Below are 19,888 nucleotides of genomic sequence, written 5' to 3'. Positions count from 1 at the left end.
AGAGTGATGCTGAGTGTGTGCAGCAGCCCATAATGAAATATTTCATGTGAGGATGTAATGAAGTATCACAAATATGTATGCTAAGAAAGACCGGCTTTATTTATTCAGCAGCGCCTGTGTGTTTGCAGATTCTTAAATCTTCCCTGTCTGAGAAAATATTTACATTTCTAACCAATGGCTTCAAAGCGAGCTCTGGTTTATGAAACAACTTACTGTGTTTCGGTTACAGGCGATGGGTTTTGCTCATAACCCATGGTGACACTTCTGACTAATGGGGGCCCGCTGTGTATCACGCTGCTATGTGCTGAGAGTACTAAATGACTTTGCTTCTCCATGGCTTTTTTCCATTATTTGTCTTTTCTTGGTTTTCTTTGTAGAAGGAAGATGCTATTGATGACACCTTGAGTTCCCGGCATAAAGTCAAGGAACTTTCGGTCATTGACGGCCGGAGAGCTCAGAACTGCAATATCCTCCTCTCCAGGTACGGTTATAGCCTTGTCATCCTCTGGGCAGCAGGGGGATGCTTGATCCCCTGCCCTGGGCTGGGGGATGCTACTCATCCTAGGGCAGGGATTAATGACAGGACCCAGCACAGGAGGACAGCCAGCGACATCTGAACCCAGCTATAGCCTTATACCGTTCACGGTGAGGAGATGAGATTAACCAGGGACGTGGCATTTTGGTGTCCCTGGGAAGCCCCAGAGGGGCTGGTGTACACAGTGAGGCTTTACAGGGAATAGGAAAGGGATTGATTTCACCTCTTACGTTCCTCAGCCTGCATTTTGTTTGTTCTTGAATGGTCTCAGGCTGGTGAAAGCACTGGGTATCAGTGCAGGGAGCAGCAACGTAATTCAAGTAGGGCCTGGCTGCCCGTGCAGGTATCCTGTGCCACATCTGGATTTTGGGAAGGGGACGTTCCCCTCTTACAGCTGCCCAGCCCCATTGGGATGACAGCCTCCTGCTCACCCCTCGCAAGGCAGGCTCAACCTTGCCTTGCTACCAGCAATTTAATTCCATCCCCAGCTTGCTGCCAAAAGGATAAGAAGGGCCTTTTTTTGGCAAGATAAACTATGCCAATAATACTGACTGCTGAGAAGGGAGAAGAGAGGCTGCAGTGGTGTGAAAGGATTGACCATCAACGTAGCTATTTGAAAAAAAAAAAAAAACACAAATAGCAGCAGAAAATGCCACTTGTTTCTGATTCACCCAAGAAAAAGATAATCCAAAAGCAGTAAGATACAGCTTCATTCAGAAATATTTGCTCTGCTGTCTGGAAGCACAGAAGGTGCCGCTCGGGTTTGGCTGGAATGGGACAGCGTTGCTGGCAGGTTGGGTTTGCAGCCACAGCACCCAAATTCTGTGTTTTCTGGAGTATGAGGTGGTAGTGCCGATGCCTTGCTGGGGCATCCTGAGTGGTTTCTTTCCCTGGAAAGCATGCAGAGGCTGATGTCTGAAAAAAAACCCTCAGGGTGGGTAACTTCTGGTCTCTTGTGCTTCTTCGAGCTCTCGCAGAGATGGTCCTCATCCCCGTGGGCAGTGGGAGCGTTGAGTGCAGCGAGCCATGTGCCACGGTGTTTGGTAGTGAAATTGCTGTGTTTATGGCCGTTTCTGCTTTGGATTGCTTCTGGGGATTTTCATACTTCCTAGCAGTCCAAATAAAAAAAGATAATGATGAAAGCAGAGTTTAAAGCAGTAGGCAAATGAGTACATCTATGCCAGCCAGCTGTTAGCAAGTAAAGTGATGGGATTCGGGGCACTCGCTGGGCTGCTCCCCAGCGTACTTGGGGCTGAGCGTAGTCAAAGTGGGTCTAGGTGTGATTCAGCCAGAGCTTTAGGTGTATAATTAAAAGTTAAGCATGCAAATAGGCCCTTCAGTGGGAAGGGGAGCTACTCAAACACTCAACTTCAAAGTCATCTTCTGTGTCTTGCTGAGTAGAGGTGTTAATTTCATCTCACCAGCAAATCTTTCAAGAAGGTGATGGCTGGAAACGACTCACCAGTAGTTAATCCAGCAAAAATGGAAAGACAGTAGCTGCTGCCTGTCCAAGCTCCCCTTTTCTAGGTGGTGCAGGGTGGTCTCCAGGACTCTCATATGGCTTTTCCAGGGCTCATCCTGCTGCGCTGTGGCCGCGTGGGGCCAAGCAGCTCTGGGGGCACAGCAGTTTATGCAAGCTGCTGCTCTGGGGGTGCTCTGGCTTCATCCCATGATGCTCCCAGGGGTGCACAAGCAGAGGGGCTAGCGTGGCAGGGTGTTTTTCTAGCGCTACATCAGCAGCCAAATCTGCTCCTTCCCCTATTTCTGCAAGTGACTAAAATCGTGTTCCTCTCCCCAAAATCACTTTGGGCAATTCATCCCTGACAGCAAGCAGCTGAAAGGAAGGGCAGTGTCAAGATGAAACCCAAACATCCTGCTGCCTCCCAAGGGCCTCCATAGGCTCAGGTCCAGTGCCTGCATTTCCAGCAGATTCCGTAGGGCCTTGGACAAGCCCTTTCATCTCTGCCTGCCCCATTTTGCCCATCCCTAGGCTGGACGGGGCAGCGGGTCCGTGGTCCTGGTGTTGCAAAGGGCTCATCTTAACCTGGTCTTGCAGGGTGGCTTGCTGCAGCTGACTTGCTGCTCTCCGACCTCACTCATGCGGCCACCACAGGGACAAGCAGACTTTCACATGTGAAAGGACCTGTAAGCTTGGCCCCTGATTTAGCCCAGACATTTGTAAGCTCACCAGGCATTGTCTGGCTTGCAGCGTGGAAAGATTACAGCCAGCGAGATACTTCATCTCTCTCTGTAGATTTATTTTTTTGCCTGCTTCCCTTGCTTTGGGAGAAATTACTGCGCAGTGAGATCACTGGATTTTCCTCTGGCTTGTAATGCAGCACAAGAATATTTTCAACACTTGCTTTTTTCTTCTTGTTTTCTGGAGAATGCTTTGCCGATGTCAGTGCATTACCGGGTCTTCCTCAGTGAACCCACCACGTCCTTGCTTTTGCTCCCCGTGTACGTGTGTGTATTTTTAGTGCTGCTGTCTGCAAGATGCAAATCAAGCCCTTGCTCCATCACTTTCTGCCTGTGCTGGCGGTGAATGGCTCACTTGATTCCTCTCTCCAGCGAGGCGGCATGGAGCATTTTTCTCACATGAATGTGGGTTTTCAAAAGGGTGCGTCCCTTTCCCAGCGGAATTAATTTTTCCCCTTCACACTTATTACGTCCTCTGCGGGACTCTACAAAAGCCACGCAAAATAGCCCCGCGCTTGTCAGGCTGGCGAGCTGTCACTTCACATCGGCGGGCTGCTGGCTTTAAATCCCTGTGACAGCAAGTCCTGTGACCCCGTTCCTCTCAGACGGCTCGCGTTCGACAGCTGCTGCCAACAATGATAATTATTGTGGTTGTAGATAAGCTTCTAGCTTTCACTGGCCCCTTTCCCATCAAATTGTCTGAGAAGCTGTTTTCTTCTGGCGCCCCGCACTTGCTCTCTGCCGATGGCGGGGCAGGCTCTTGTTCTTGGCACTGGGTTTGGATGATTCCTGAGAAAAGTTTTTTCAGCCTTTTTTTTAATATATATAAATATATTCTATTATTGACTGTGCTTTTAATGAGCAGGGCTTACAAAAGTCACCCTCAGCTTTCACCACCCTCCTGGAAATGATCACAGTTGAAAGTGTGGCTTTGGATGAGGGGTAGCTGCCTACCAGTCTCCTTCTCCCAGGATCATTTTTGCCTCCCTGTTGTCCAAACACAGCCTATGTTTGCTTTTCACTGGTGGGGGAACGGATGTGACATTTGTTGGAGGTCTGAGCTCTTGTGTCGCTGCTTGGGTATAAAAGGAGTCCTCCTGCAGCTTCACATCCTACCTCCGGTCGTGTCCATCCCAGCCACTGCCTTCATACAGGACAGGTAGAGTGTCCTCAGGACATGGCTCCTTGTCACTGCAAGCGTCAGAGGGGATGTTTTCCATGGATCTTTGGTTTGCTCCTTGTGCAGCCACTCTAGCAATTGTCCTGGCCACTACTCAGTGCAACCTCCTGGCTTAGGTGAGATCTTAACTCACCCCTCATTTAACAAACCCTCTCTTGGGAGGCTCCCTGGAGCAGTAGGTGAGAGGACCGAGTATGGGACAAGAAATATGGGCTTATAAGGAACAAATATTTATTTGCCAAGTCTGTAAGATCCACCAGCCTCAATAAAGCTAATCCTTCACTGCAGGTCTTGAGCAAAAGATTTCAAGCTAAACCAAGCTATTGCTACCCTGGTCTTGGATTCCAGCACCCTTCCTGCTTCAGATTGATCTTCCAAAAGCCAGCTTTACGGTTTCAGTCTGCTTAGGTGCCAGGATGAAAAATACCTTCCTCATTCAATTACTTGGAGTGATCAAGTCAGCTCCTGATCTTCTTCTTGATCTGCTGATCAGTTTTACACGAGACTTCACATCCCACCATAGGATGTGTTTCTGGTTTCAGCTCATTGCTTTGAGCCACATCCAGTGTTTCAGCATCCTTTGACATCATTCGTCACTGAGACTGGGTCAATGGGTTTCCTTAAAGCCCACAGACAGGTCTTTTCAGTTGTGCAACATTTCCCTGCATACAAGAAAAGGGCATTTGTGTTTTTTTAAACTGTATCTATTGCAATAGCTTTAACCTTTGCTGCAAGCTGGGCAAGGAATATGGTATTGGCAGATGGAGCTGCAGGAGTGTCTGGGCTTTCCCTCTTTTGCATTTAGATTATTTTATCAACCACAATGCAAAAACGTGAAGAAAAATAATGTGTGGTTTTGTAATCAAAATTGTTTCAGGGAGCGGTCACAGGGAATGCTGCAGACATATTAAACTGTAATTAGTGGCTGCTTTAGCCCAGGAAGAGCTGAAGGCATCTTTCTATCCATCTATTGCCTCAGCTTGGTGCAGGTTGCTGTTGGATAAACCACTGCCCTGGAAGATCAGCCTGTCGTTGTTTTCTGTGATACAATGGTCTGGGGTTTTCAAAACCTCCAATTTGAGGCTACGTCTTCAATTCCTGTTATGTGAAGTAAAGGAAGAAAAAGGTGGAGGGAGGAGCTGTTTTCCAAGCTGTTACACATTGAATCTCCACCGTTCCAAAAAAAACCTGATGGATTTCCTGAACATCCATTTCCCCTGATTTTGGATTTCTTTCTCCTAGAATCATTTGGGTTGGAAAAGACCTTTAAGATCATCAGGTCCAACTGTAAACCTAGCACTGCCAAGCTCACCACTAGACCTCTCTTTCTTCTTAGATGGAGACTCTAACCAAAAGCAGCTAGAAGGGATGGGAGAGGCAACATTCAGATCCAAGAAAAGCAGCAGAAATTGGCTAAATTTTCCTTAGAGTCTGTGGCAATGGGTTCAGGACCAGTGCTGAGCTGTGCTCCGGAGTCTGAGCTGTGCTACCAATGGGGAGCGTGACACTCGCTGTCCCCTTGGCCCTTGGGGATGGAGCAGCATTGCTACAAGAGTTCCATATAAAAGTTATATATTTTTAATACATGTATAATATACTACTTACAATACTTACATAAAATGCTATAAAATAGTGGGTGGCAGCTGCGGTGCAGGGAGAGGGATTTGGCCAGTGGGGTTTGACTCCTTGTTTGCAGTGGGGCCAGGGCTGTTATGTGCTATGCTTTGGCAGAGCACGGTCCTACCACGTTTCTCACACGTCCTTCTTCATACCACACTGTGTAGCGTTATTTGTGATGCTGCTGCTGGCCATGAGTTAAGCAGTTCATATTGCATGGGTGTGTAAGGAAACGCTCTTGAACCTTGCCTGATTGCTGGGCTGGGAATAACTCTCCTTCTCCTCCACCTCCCAGACTGAAACTCTCAAATGAGGAGATCAAACGAGCGATTTTGACGATGGACGAGCAGGAGGACCTCCCGAAAGACATGCTGGAGCAGGTGGGCAACATGTCTTGCGTTCTTCCATGGTTGCATCATGCTAAGACCAAACTGTGCAAGGCACTTGGGACCAAACTATGGATTTAAGAAGTGTGTTAGGGCCCCAGATTATTTACCAACTGTATGCTGAAGAACCACCCAGGTGGGCTGGAACAGCAGGAAAGCAGCTCGGTTGTAGCATCAGCACTGGGAGCAGCATGGGTTCCACGTGCCATGCCTGTACCTGGATCGGGCCTGGGACCCCAAGGCTGGGCCAGTGGCCCCTTTTGTGGCATAGCTTGAGGGTTTATTTTTGAAAGGTGATTCAGCATTTCTACAGTCCTCAAAAAGGGAATCCAATTTGTCATCTTGTCTGAATCCTCTTGAAAGCATATTTTTCACCTATCCTTAAAGCTGAGCTGGTAACTGCATTTTCAGCAGACATGTGAGAGGTTTCATTGAACAAAATTTCCACCTGAAAATGGGTAGACCTGCAGCAAATGAGAGTCCCTGACATCTGCTCTGGCAGAGCTGCTCTCGAAACCTCCTTGGAGCAGATGTAATACATCTGTTGTAAAACCAGAGTGATGGCAGGGCAGCGGCAAGAGGCGCTAATGTGATGGAGTAATGGGAGGAAAGTCACAGGGACAGCGATCACACTTATTTGATAGGTGCCTTGGGGTCACTGTCTGTACATGCTGAAAAGGTGGTAGTTTCAAGCAAATAAATCACCGTTTTGCTCCTGAAAATCTGTACACCAATGTCATGTCCACGAACATGTTTTCCCTTCTTTAGCTCCTGAAGTTTGTTCCTGAAAAGGGTGACATTGACCTGCTGGAAGAGCATAAGCATGAGCTGGACCGCATGGCCAAGGCTGACAGGTTCCTCTTTGAAATGAGCAGGTTGGTGGCCCAGGGGACACATATTTTGGCCAATGGCTTCATGAGCTGGTCATAAAGTGGCTGTTTATTGGAGCCTACTTGGGAACGTAGCCCTGCTTACTGTTTTTCACATCAAGAAATGAGTGGACCGAATGGATGGGACAGCAAGCAAAGGTGCTCCCACTCATAGCAATCACTCATGATGCTGCGCCTCTAAAAGCAGGGCTGCGCATCCCAGACAAGCGGCAGCCGGACAGAGCAGGGAGAAGGGATGGGGCTTCGCAGGTTATGTCCTGACACATTTCCCCTCTCATTCTGGGGAGAAATGCTTAGTCTAGCACAACTCAGAAAAACACTGTATCGTCTGAATGTTAAACAGTGCTCCTTTCCCCTTCACACAAACAGCTCCTAAAAAATACTGAAGACTGATGTATGTAAATTTGGCCCTGATGAGTCCCATTTCTCATCTCAGGAATGACTCCTCCCTGGGGCTCCTGAGAATGTATGAGCATTTCTTCCTGCTTCTGGTAGCAATCATTTAAGGCTTAGAAGTCTTCAGGGATGAATAACCTTATCTTTTGCATGCACGTCCTCTAGAGGTGTGGGTTTAAAATCTTGAAGCTCCTTACTTAAATCCAACTGAATATTGAGTATTTTGGATTTCTTAGCTGAACTTCAAGCAAGTCACTTGTTTGCAAAGTCAGTGAGTTTTACAGTTTGAGATCGCACTGGGAGATCAAAAATAGAAAAACTCCTGTCCTCCAAGAGGAATGCACCGATGAACACTGGGGCAATGCACCGTGTAGTTGCTGAGTGTGAAAGACAGGCAGGACGGAGTTGTGAAGTTCAGACCTGATCCTTCAGGGCTGGAAGAAGCTCAGAATTAGCTTTCCTATTACAGGTCACCTTTCTTCTTCGCAGTTTCTTGCCTGAGTGTTGTTCCTGTGCCTTCATCTTTTGGAAAGCACAACGTACCAATGCAAATGTTTTTTCTTGATTTCCAGCATGGATTTTTAGTTTGCCTTGTGGTCTGTAAACGACTGTGGTGTCTTTGTCACCTCTGATTAGTGCAACAGCATAGCTCATGGCCTCGTCTGCAAGCATGTCTCCCATGGGTCCTTGGTCCAAATGACTCAAATCACACTGCCATTTGCATACAAGTGAGATCTTGTTTAGCCTAAATACAACTGACATGAGCAGAGACGACCTTAAGTTGCCCAGGAAAGGGCTGAATTGGGCTGCCTTGGTGGCTTTCCAGGCTAGGTCATCATTTTGAGGATCTGAAGGTCTGGTTTTGTTAGTGCTGGTAGTTGGTGTGCCTTTGTCCAGCCACAGCTCATCAAAAAGCCCTTGAGACACCAGAGCTCATCAGCATCTTTGCTAAGGAGTGGTCATAAATTAACTGTTTGTTCATAGTAATAGTATGTAAAAATGCAGTTGTTGAACCTGCTAAGTTAAGGGTAGGCTTAAGTGTGGGCTTAAGAGCCCACCTGGATCCACCCCAGGACAGCTGTAGCTTCAGTTGTCATTTTTTCCCATCCCAGTATAGTTTCAGGGAGAAATGCAGTCATTATTTTTTAATCGGTGTGGCACAAGCATGCTTTGTAAGCACAGCTGTGAGCAGCAGATCAACTGAACTCTGCCTGGAGCAAGCAAAGCTCAACCCACATCTTCTTTTTTTCCAGGATAAACCATTATCAGCAAAGGCTGCAGTCCCTCTACTTCAAGAAGAAGTTTGCAGAGAGAGTTGCAGAAGTCAAACCCAAGGTGGAAGGCAAGTGACCAGATCTTCTGAGGTCGCCAAGGGGCTCTGTGCTGGCACAAGGAGTGTAGCAATAACATCCCTCCATATCAGGGCGAGCCTGGTTGGTGTGGAGGTTGCCTTGATGCAGCAGAAGGGAGGGAGCTAGTGGTCACTCTTTGACCGTGGGGGCACTGAAGAGGTTGCTGCAAGGAAAGGAGTCCGATGTGCTGTTATGGCATGGAGTGACATCCTGCACCTCTCTGCTTTCAGCCATCCGTGCTGGCTCCAAGGCGGTGCTGCAGAGCAGCAGCCTCCAGCAGCTGCTGGAAGTGGTCCTGGCCTTCGGGAACTACATGAACAAAGGACAGAGGGGCAACGCCTTCGGATTTAAGATCTCCAGCCTCAACAAGATCGCGGATACCAAGTCCAGCATTGACAAGTGAGCAGCCTCTGCCCTCATCCTCTGTAGCAACTGCAGGTCCCAGGGATGATGGGGAAACAGAGGTTGTTAGATTGCCTCTGGGTAGGTGGGAGCGGTTCCCTCCCCCCTGCTGCCCTGCCTGGCACATCTGGTGCATCCATTTTTTAGAGAGGATGGATTTCAAGGGAAGACAAGCTGTACATCAGCATGGTGATTGATGGGGCTTTCCTTCCTGGGCCAGCTGAATGGCACCCTGGGCTTACTGGAAGGGTCATCCTCCAAATGCATTTTTCCAACTTGGAGAAGCCAAGAGCCACTGTGCTGTGACACAGCACTGGAGGAGGGGTCCCAGGGGTTCTTCTCCATGGGAACACCCTCTGCAGCTGCCCCAAGCTACTGCAGCTGTCATCTAGTTTGCTGTCCTCCACTGAGCTCCGTGCGTGGAGCAAGAGGAGCTGGATCAGCTCTCAAACCTGCCTGGTACATCAGTAATGACAACGGAGGATGGGAGCAGTGGTACCTAAGTCACCTCCCTTGGATCCCCTCTGTGGAGAGCCCTTACTTGCAGTGACCAGGCTGCTCTGCATTGTGGCTGTGCATGAGAAAGACCCATCCCACATCCCTTGCTTGGGGATCTAAACAGATAGCAAGCAGCATCCTTGCAGAAATCCCCAAATAATTCATTGCTAGAGTTGGGATTTAACCAGTGTTTTTAACTGAGCTCTTGAGTCCTCACCACACTGACCCCACTCCTCCTTTCTCCTAGGAACATCACACTTCTGCACTATCTCATCACTATCGTTGAAAAGAAGTACCCCAAGGTCCTCCGCCTGCATGAGGAGCTGCGAGACATCCCGCAGGCAGCCAAAGTCAAGTAAGCAGGGATATAGGTGGTGCTTAGGGAGTGCCTCTCCCCTCGCTTCAGCCTGTCTTTCCATGTTGCCTTCCTGAGCTTCTGCTCCTGGCCACATCCTGGCCACGTTGGCCCGCGAGCAGCCTGGGAGGCAGGAGCAAATATCACCTGGTGGCTTTAAATCTCAGCCCTTGCAACAAAGGCTTGCGAGACTCCGAAGGCGAGGGAGGAGAGCTGCTTGGAGCAGCCGTTTCCTGTTGTTATCTCACCGCAGAAGCATTTAATTAATTTCTAATGGTACGTTAAGTAATCTGGGAGGAAGCAGTTGCGGTGTGGCTGCAGATAAGGGGCAGCTGTTTATCTGCCTGTGGTGAGGAGGCTTTGCCAGCAGCACAGGCAGGACCAGGCAGCGGTGCAAGGGGCTCACCTGCCTCCGGGTCTAGCCTAGCCCTAATTTTGCCACCAACATGGAGCTTCTAAACCTTGCAATGAGCTTTTAAAACCTTGCCCGTCTTCTGGTGACCTGTTCAGAGCAGACTGCTTCCATCTCTCTGCCAGCGGAGGCCCTCATTCAGCAAAGCCCTTAAATGCATGGCGAACTTTTAAGTGCAGGAGGAATCTGCTGTTGCTCTGCAAAGCCCTCAAGTATGTGCTGAAGTCCCTCTGAAATCAATGAGGCTCTGTTTCGGTTTAAAGTTCAGTGGGAGCTTACAGGTTTTGCTGCTTTGGGGACCTGAGCAGCAACGATCACACATTTCTGCAGTCAGCACACGTTTGTGTTAGCCTTGAAGATGAAAAGGGCCGGAAACTGCACCTTTTTAGGGAGGGGATAGTAAATATGCACAGAGTTTATGGCAGCTCAAGGGTCTTTCAAGTTTCAGAGTGCTCTTGTAGCAATAGTGGCTTCCCCGCAGAGGATTCGTAATGTGCAAAGCAAGCATCCTCGCGTTTAAAATGTAAAATAATTGTCAGCCATAGGGATTAAACAAATCTCGGCGTGTGAGGAGGAGTGTGTGGTGGCTGCCCTCGTAGGCATTGGCTGAGAACAAGGTTGAGCAGGGCACGCTCCTTGCTGGTGCAGGCTCCAGCTTTCTCATGCTCGTGTGTCTGCAGCTGCTGCACAGATTCATGTATGGGAAAGAAAATGTCTGCATAGAGGGTTTTTTTCCCCTCTTAACTTTATCATTTTGCTCTAAACTGGACACCATATGTAATATTTGGGTTTGATCCAATCTAGAGTGAAACCAAAAAGTTTCTAAAGCTCTGGAAAACCCTAAATTCCCCCCAGCCCTGCAGCTGTGAAACAAAATTACCGCCTCTGTCAATCCCACCACCAGTAATGAACTGCTGGAGCACAGGGCTCCCAAAACTGCATTTTCCCAGACTAAACCTGCCAGGAACACTTGCCCTGTGACCCAACATCAGCTTTTCCAGAGACCCCAGCACTACAACAATCGCCCCTGGAAAGATGTCAAGCCTGTGGTCATCAAGTCTTTGTGAGAAAGCTTCCACTCAGATGTGGTGGTAGAAACCCGTAAGCACTTGAACTGGATGCTCATCAGGGGCTTGAGCCTTGTGTAAACACAGTCAGAGCCAGACGCGGTGATTTATCTTTATTTCTCTATATTTGGGTTGTCTCCCTTTATGAAATCCTTGCTGCTCAGAATTGTGCTTCTCATGGCATTCACCTAACCGAGGTTCACTGAAAGACTGTCTGCTGTGCCATAGCACAGCAAGAAAATGTTCTGGTAGCTCTTGAGAGGAGAAGGGAAATCTGTGCCCCGCAAAACCCTTTCCTGAGCTCTCCTTTTGTTTTGAGAGGTCTGGAAGTTGCTGAGCTTGCTAAGCCTGCACAGTCCCCTCGATTGAAAATACAGAAAAGTGCTTTGCTTTAAAACAAGCAACTGCAGCCACTTCGAGATAGGCAGCTGTCCTGGCTTAGAGGCTGTCAGCCTGATTTGCTGCTCAAGACACGCTGCCTTGCAAACAGGAGGCAATGTGTGCTGGGGCCTTTTCAGTGGAAAAACAGTCGTTTTGGTTGGAGAGCAGTAGAAAGTGCTGAGGAAGGCTGAAAATTAACATCCTGCCATTTCCAACAGCATGACCGAGCTGGAGAAAGAAATAAACACTCTGAGGAGCGGCCTGAGAGCAGTGGAGACTGTAAGTATTATTTAAATCAAATATATTCCAGCGTGGTTCCAAGCACTACGGCATCACTCCTTGGGGAGGCAGGCGAGGGAGCTCCCAGTGAAGCTGCTTTTATCTCACATCCTGGAAAGCTGTTTGTCTTTCCTTCCTGCCTGCACGTGCACCTTCCCTCTTAGGGCTGTTTTGGCACCAAAGTTACCGTGTGTGCTGAGGCACGTGCGTGGTTTATATCTAACACGCCATGGGAGGCTGAGTAAGTCTACTGATGATGTCCACGGAAGACCTGTGATGTGCCGAGGGGTCTCCCTTTGGCTGTAAAACCGCAGAGGGCTGGAGCTTGGGCTGGGAAGCGCTTCTGGAGCCCAGCTGGAATGGTGATGAAATGGTGGGTGTATCCTGAAGGACTCACTGTCTTGCTAAATTATGCTGCTTCCACAGTCTCCCCTTGCAGGATTTGGCCTTAAAAGTGTGCTGCAGGAATGATATTGGAAACTAGGGTAATCCATGGTCTCACACATGGCAGGAGGGAGTAGTGGCGCAGCCGGTACCCGTGGCGCTGATGCAGGCACACGCTCAAAGGCACTACCAGAGGCTGATGGTGTTTGTGTCCCTCATCAGCCAGGGCCTGACCAGATTTATTTCTTTTCTTCCCTAAAGGAGCTGGACTTCCAGAAGTCTCAGGTTCAGCAAGCAGGTGACAAGTTTGTGTCCGTCGTTAGCCAGTTCATCACATTAGCCAGCTTCAGCTTCTCAGACGTCGAAGATCTTCTGACAGAAGCGAAAGAGCTGGTAAGGTCGCCAGCATCCTTGAGATCTGGGTAGCATTTCAGCCTTTCCTCCAGCCAATGGGGGTGGGGATGGTCCTGGCCTTCCTGTAGCCCATGCTGTGTGCTAACATCTCAGATGCCTCCCCCACAAGATGATGCAAGTGTCCTGCTGAGACCCTGACATAAGGAAGGTGCTGGGCTACTCTTCATGGTTTGTTTGGAGTGCGTGGGTGGGGACAGACCCTGTCCCCAGGGCATTTTTATTGCTCCACGATCCAACATGCCAGGGTCAGGTCAGGCCAAGAGATTTCTGGGACACAAGATGTGTTGTCAAAAGCTGTGAAATGCCTGTCCTATCTTTCGGGAGTGGTAGACAGTGGCTAGCCCTGGGAGAGTTGTGTCCATCAAGGGAGGAGATGATAGGTCATTTGTGAGAATCTGAGTTTTGATGAAGACCTTTCACTCAAACCTAGAGGTTTGGCTTTGCTTTCTGTGCCTTAAAATGGAAGTATCCCAGTTTTGGTGGCTTTAGAGTTAGGAGTGTCACAGCTGGGACATCTTGGCTAATGGAGGGTGAAAGTGGCAAGGTAGCAGTCTGTTCTGTCTCGTATTGATGGAAGAGGAGGAAAAAGTTCAGCCAGGGCTTCAGGATGGACATGAAATCACCCATAGGCTGATATCAGAGACAACCCAGGCTGCCCAGTGATCCCACTTCTATAGGGCAAAATAACATCTGATGCTTAACTTCGGTCTGAGACCTGCCCAGCTCTTCTCTCCAGAGAAGAGGTGCAAGGAGCTCAGTGACGTGAATTGAGGCCAACTTCAGACCTGCTTAGAGAAGCTGCTTAAAAGGTTTGCCTTCCTCAGAGTAATGCCGTGGGGAGTGCTTTGCAGTCACATGCAATGACCTCTTGCCACATCCTTTTCTCCCTACCAGTCCGGTTTAAATCACAGCAAAGGGGTGTCCATTGGCTGACATCTGTGATTTCCAAGCAATTCCCCTTTACTTACCTTCTTTCAGCAAAGGGGCACACAGCTGCATTCCATTTCCTTCAAGAACCATCCTCCAGTATCTCCTCCCTGGCCTTGCCTTCATCTTGATGGAATTGGCAGGGAGATAGTCCAGCACAGGCTGGTTCAGATGTCTCATCTTTGTCCTACTGCATGAGCTACCTCTTCAAAGACAGAAGTTATCAAATGTTACTACCTCCTCCGCCCCCTGAGCTGTACCAATGTCTGGTTGCCACTGTCTTTCAGACCATCCATGCATGCTTGGGCATTATGGTTGACCACTGCCTTCCTGAGACCGTGTCTAACCCAGGTCACCCTTTTAAACTGTTGACAGTAATGAGGCAGATCTTGCCTGCAGTGCGGTAGGGCTGCGGAGATGATGACAAATGCTCTGCAAACTGTGTTGTCTTCTGCTGACTTGGCTGGATCTGGAGGAGAAGGTCTGGTCATGGTCCACAGAGCCCATCCAAGCCCACTTGGAAGCAAAGCGCAGCTGTTCCTGTGGTTATTGGATGTGATGGGCTGTGCGAAGTGCCCCTGCTTTTCACTTTTAAAACACGGGATTCAAATGCTTTCTCTGAGGCAAGCGGAAACATCATTATTTTCTAAACTTCCTGTCCTATGAGGATAACATTTTCAGTCCTTCCCCTCACCGGAATCTCCTGTAACACAGCAGAGAATCAAGTATCTTGATTAAAACCAACAAAAATAACCTCAATTATTTTGAATTATATAGTGGCACCTCTCAGATTCCTCCCTGCATCTTGAAGTGCTAAGTCTCTTAAGTAAACAAAGAAATAAAAATGTCCTAAATGTCTTTTGAAGAGCCCAGGGCACCCATGCAAATAGAACTGAATCATATAGGCAGGCTTTAAAAATGTTCCTTTCAGTCTACCCAGCAAAATCAAAGCAACTAATAAATCTGTTCGTGCTTTGATTTTGGTTTTTTTCTGTTTTATTTAAGCATGCTTATCTCCAGAATGCACCATCACAATTTTAACAAATTTTCTGTGCACAAAGAGTCTCCTTCAAACTGGAAGTGAGAACAAAGGATGTCAGTCCCAAGGACGACTTGTGAGCTCCTTGGGGATAGGGACGCATCGGCAGTTCATGGATGTCCTGTCCTGACCTTTGCTACAGCCTCATTCAACTCCCTTACATTAATGGTGTGCAAACAGCACAAAAGGCCGGAAAACTCCCTATTTCCCTCCCCAGGGCTGTGCCTGAGCCTGGGCAGAAATGTCTTTTAGAAGTTTCACCAACACATTTGGTTTTAATAGCAGAGCATGTGGCAATGATAAATAAACCCCCAAAAATACTTCAAAGACAAACTTAAAAGTGCGAGTTTCCCTTCCCCTGCCGTGTTTACTATTAGGTTTATGTCTTCAATCTTCAGTCCCACAATATTTTGCTTCCTTGTTTTTACTGCTGCTTAGTTAATAAAGTCGAGCTGAGGCAGGGGAAGCTTCGGCAGATCCAGAGGCGAGAAGGATTGGAGGGGGATGTTTTAGGAAAGGAGGCTCAGGAGTGATCCAGGTTTTACAGGACAGCAGGTAAAAGGTCAGATGATTTCTTTCATGTCTAAGTCAAGGCTTGAGGAATCAAAGCACTACTCTCTGTCACGGCCACTGGAAGTGCTTCTTTCTGCTCCATCAGGTCAAAGACTTCCCATGGCGGGTTTCACCAGAGTAGTGGGTATCTCCAAGACTGATAGATCCCTGTCTTCTCTCCCAGTTTTCTAAGGCTGTGAAGCACTTCGGAGAAGACACGGACAAAATGCAGCCCGATGAGTTCTTTGGCATCTTTGACCAGTTCCTTCAAGCTGTGACTGAGGCTAAGCAGGAGAATGAGAACATGAGGAGAAGGAAGGAGGAGGAGGAGCGCCGGGCACGCATGGAGGCACAGGTTAGTGGGTACTGGCAAGTCCAGCAGGAACCCCGGGACACCTGGGGATGGCAACCATGCTACACTGTCCCCAGCAGCTGTCCTTGGCCATGGTGGCAGAGGGAGTGCTGAAGGCTAAGCAATGAACTTCTGCACTCTTAGACCCACCTGCTTTTCACTGTTGCTTGCTTAATTATCTAATGACCTTGGGTTGGTGAGATCTTGGAGCTAAAACATACAGCAGAGCTGGTGCTATGTGTGAGCTGCTGTGACCCATCAGTAGCAGCCACGGGGCTGTGGAAATCAGCCCATAGTTTACATCAATAAACCTGACCAGCTGTCATGTGCCAAGCTCTGGGGTGGGGAACTGCTCTTGTTTCATGGGTTTGGGAGTCACCACGTGTGTTGGGCACCCCCACAACCACCTGCATGGGAGTAAGATGTCTCCTTTCCCTCCTTCCCCTGTGGCACGTAGCTGAAGGAGCAGCGGGAGCGGGAGCGCAAGGCGAGGAAAGCAAAGGAGAGTGGGGAAGAAGGCGGTGAGTTTGACGACCTCGTCTCGGCCCTGCGCTCAGGCGAAGTCTTTGACAAGGACCTCTCCAAGCTGAAGCGCAACCGCAAGCGCATCGCCAACCAGCTGGCTGACAGCGGCCGCGAGAGGCCCGTCACCAAGCTCAACTTCTGAACTAAAGACGTCAACAACAACAAAAACCAAGAAAAAAACCCGTGGGTTAGTCTTTTTGAAGTGGCTAGGGTGTTTCTTTATTCCCGTTATACTGCCTCGTGACTCAAAGCGAAACAGTGTCACGCTCTTTCTCCCTGCGGGCGAGTGTGTGTGTGTATATACTGTGTACATAGTCGGGTCGGGGTGCAGATGGAGGTGCATGGGCAGCCCACCTTGATGTGTGCCAGCGCCGTCCCCTGCCCTCCAACCCCCTCCGAAAAGTAGCTCTCCTCATGCACAAGCACAATGCTGCGTCCACGGAGCAGGGGAGACCCCAACCCAGAGATGCTGGTGCTTCCCGTGATCCCCAGAGGCAATGGGAAGCAGCTCCCTGCTGCTCTCCTGCTCGGACTCCCCAGGGCTGTTTGCGGGGGACGCCTTGCGCACAAGCCAAGTGGTTTAAAGAGGAAAAGAAAAAAAACAGTTGACTGAACTTAATCTGATTTTGGTTTTTTTTCTCATTGTTGGGATTGTTCCAAAAAACTCACCCATCCGTGCTTTTGCACTGGTTCCTGAGCTTGGTGCTGCGGGCACTCTGGACAATGCTCTTCCCATCATCCTTGGGAAATGCTCTTTTTCCTCTTGCCGCCACCTTGCTAAAGGAAAAAGTTTATCCCAAAGTGCTTATTGCTCTAACGCCACACAGATGTATTTAGACTTTTCTAACGATTTCTGGCCCGGGGCGTTGGGAAAGGTCGGTTCTTGGAGGAGACAAAGAGCATAAACTTTTGCGTTGTAATGTTTATTCTTGTTTTCTGTTCAATGGGACAAACTGTATCCTCTGTAAAGGTGGGTCAGGACCTGATGTGCAAAGAGGCTGGTGCAAAAGCCACCAGCTTTCACCCATCTTCTTTTCTTTTTTCCTTTACCGGACACACAGAAGCAACGATGCCAAGAAACGCTCGTCTCTTAGCCAGGTTTGCTGTTCATTGTCATTGCAAATTTGTTAGCAGAACTACCTGTCAAATGTCAGTCCAAAAAAAAAAGACAAAAAAAAAATAATAATAAGAATAATTCAAAGCTCTCAGGGAGTAATAATTTATGGATTTAGAAAATTAAGAATTGGAGAATAAAAAGTAACCACCAATAACATATTAACATTTCTATTCTTAAATTATGCTGAATATATAGAGGACTGTTACTTTTTACTTTTATTTATTTGTGGTGTGTTTTTTTTAAGAAAAACAAACCAAAACCTTTTTATACCACCAATACTTTTTTAATCCTTTTTTTTTGTTTGTTTCTTTGTTTGTTCTTTTTTTCCTGTGGAGAGATGAGTTTGTCCCTGTTGCACTAGATATTAACGCTATTGGAAACACGATTGGTTTTTATTATTTTGTCAGATAATCGATATTACCGGTGGGGTGTGGGACGTCAGTTAACTGTATGTACTGTATAGCAAAAGTGCTGTTTAAACTTAATTTGTATAAAAAAAAAAATATGGTTCTAAGCACCTGAAGGCCTCGGGGTCTGTGTGCTGAGTGAAAGCTGTGAAATCTCTCTGTGACCGGAGTTGTCAAGAGCTGTGGTTTTACCATTTTTGTTCTTTTCTTCGTTGCAACTTTTGACGCACTGTAGATTAAAAAAAAAAAAGAAAAAAAAGAAAAAAAAAGACTTTCTGAGTAGCATTTAAAGCAGTAATAAATAAAGCAGGTAAGCGCAAAATAAAAGACCAGCACCTCGTATCCAAGCAGCTGCAAAACCTGCAGATTATGTTCAAAGGTGGAGTTAAGCACTTTGCTTTAAGAAGGAGGGGGAAATAAAGACAGAAGGTAATGATAATACTATTCCTTAACTAAAGTGCCTCTATTTATATTTTTTATTTATGGCTGAAAAAATGGGGCAGATGATACAATTGGGGGAATGGACTTTGGGGGGGAGGAATTTAAAATATTAAAAAAAAAAAGAATTAAAAAAAAAGGTTAAAAAAAGAAGTCTGGCCTCTGATGGTTTAAGGAATGGTTGGTCACGTGTGTTTCATTCGAAAGGCGGTGGGAGTCGCAAAGGGTGATTGCCTCCCAGGGTCCCTGGGCGTGGGGCTGCCAGGACCCACCCTCAACTCCTGCCTCCGCAACCCCAGTGCCACATCAGGACCTTTCCTGACAGATTTCCTCTTGCCCTTCCAAACCTGTTTTGGTTTTGTTTTTTTCTAATTGTTTTATAACAGCCTTATTACCGGGCTGAGTTTGCCGTTTCTTTGTTTTCTTTCCAAAAAAGAAGAGAAAAAAGACAAAAAATATTCTATCTCTATAAATAAACGAAAGGCTGTGTGCAGGTAATTCCATGTGCCATTGTCGAAAACTACTTTTAGATTGGTGCTGGTGTAAGTAGCCACTCTTTTCTCTTGGGTGTGTATTTTAAAGATGATTTTTTTTTTTTTTAATAATGCCAAAAAGGAAAAAAAAAAAATTCCATAATAATTTGTAAACTGAAGTATATGTCTTGGACTTTATTAGCTTCGTAGTGACCGAGGTAGTCTGTTAGGTGCAAGGATGTCAGTAGTCTTAGCTAGCGGGAAATGCTGTGTAATGTTATGAGACTGTACATTTTCTAAGACGGCGATATGCAATAAAGAAAAACGATTTCGGTGAGTGTACGTGGCAGAGCCGCAAGTTATTTTTTGGGGAATAAAAAGGGCTATTTGGGGACTGAAGTGGGTGTTGAAGAAAAGTCCCTGGATGGCTTGCTGTTTTTCAGAGGTATTTGCAGTTGTTGCTGGGGTTGGCTGATATTCCCTCTTCAATGCTTTTGTGCCTGCTGGGTTTCAGATGGTCGGGGGGGTTTTCCACCCTCCTGGCTCTCGTAGTTGCCCACGTGTTGGCTGGCAACACCAACTCATTCATTTCTCCCCACTGTGTTGTTGCCAATACCTATTCCCGCCTTAGTGACCAGCTTTTGTAGAAGCCTGCACTGAAGTGACCACCAGGATCGGATCATCTCCCTTTCTTCAGCTGAGCTGCTGCTGGCTGGGCTGATCAACGTGCCTCTAGCAAGCCAATCTAGACACACTGGTGATGTTTTCTTGACAGTAGCCCAAACCCCTGTTGGCCTATTCATGCTTACCATTACCTTTCCCACACACCTTCCATCTGGGCTTTGTGTTATTTTCTTCTTTTTCCAATGCTCTTTGCATCAGGGACCTTTGCAGCACCCAACACCCCCAGACCCCAGTGTCCGTAGCCATGGGAGCATCAGCATTGTGGTCAAACCCATGCTCTTCCCCCTTCATTCGGTGCTTTCCCCAGTATAACCATGGAGCACTCACTGAGCTGGCATAGATTGGCTGTCAACACATCTCTGTGCTTGCTGGGTCCTCCTTTGATGCGATCACACCCAGCGTTGGGGCTGGTAGACGCGGCAGCTTCCTTCTGTGGATGTCCCATGGCCAGCGTTTCTTACCACAGAGCATATTTATGACCGAGCAATGGGCTGGCGGGGAACGAAGGGCAGTGATGAAGAGCACGGCTACCATCACAACATCCACTGGTTGGGTGGGCTGGTGATGCCATGCAAAAGTAGCCCTGGACTGTGTAGTGAAAGGACCCAGTGTGGCTTTAGCTGCTTT

General features: G+C 47.8%; 1 protein-coding gene across 5 annotated transcripts in view; it reads left to right on the top strand.

The window, feature by feature from the left end:
• The window catches only part of DAAM1 (dishevelled associated activator of morphogenesis 1), a 105,279-nt gene extending 86,374 nt beyond the window's left edge, over window positions 1–18,905 (top strand). For all 5 annotated transcript variants that reach the window (XM_054066708.1, XM_054066704.1, XM_054066706.1 and 2 more), the window contains 10 exons: window positions 378–481; window positions 5,827–5,911; window positions 6,686–6,792; window positions 8,457–8,545; window positions 8,786–8,954; window positions 9,703–9,810; window positions 11,889–11,949; window positions 12,595–12,726; window positions 15,450–15,620; window positions 16,075–18,905. In XM_054066708.1, the coding sequence (XP_053922683.1) occupies window positions 378–481; window positions 5,827–5,911; window positions 6,686–6,792; window positions 8,457–8,545; window positions 8,786–8,954; window positions 9,703–9,810; window positions 11,889–11,949; window positions 12,595–12,726; window positions 15,450–15,620; window positions 16,075–16,284 (1,236 nt within the window). In that variant the 3' untranslated portion in view covers window positions 16,285–18,905. The remainder of the gene's footprint in view (window positions 1–377; window positions 482–5,826; window positions 5,912–6,685; window positions 6,793–8,456; window positions 8,546–8,785; window positions 8,955–9,702; window positions 9,811–11,888; window positions 11,950–12,594; window positions 12,727–15,449; window positions 15,621–16,074) is intronic.
• The last annotated feature ends 983 nt before the right edge of the window (window positions 18,906–19,888 follow it).

Source organism: Cuculus canorus, chromosome 5 (genome assembly GCF_017976375.1).
Source record: "Cuculus canorus isolate bCucCan1 chromosome 5, bCucCan1.pri, whole genome shotgun sequence".
Lineage (NCBI taxonomy): Eukaryota > Metazoa > Chordata > Aves > Cuculiformes > Cuculidae > Cuculus > Cuculus canorus.
This window is presented reverse-complemented; position numbering and strand designations above follow the sequence as displayed.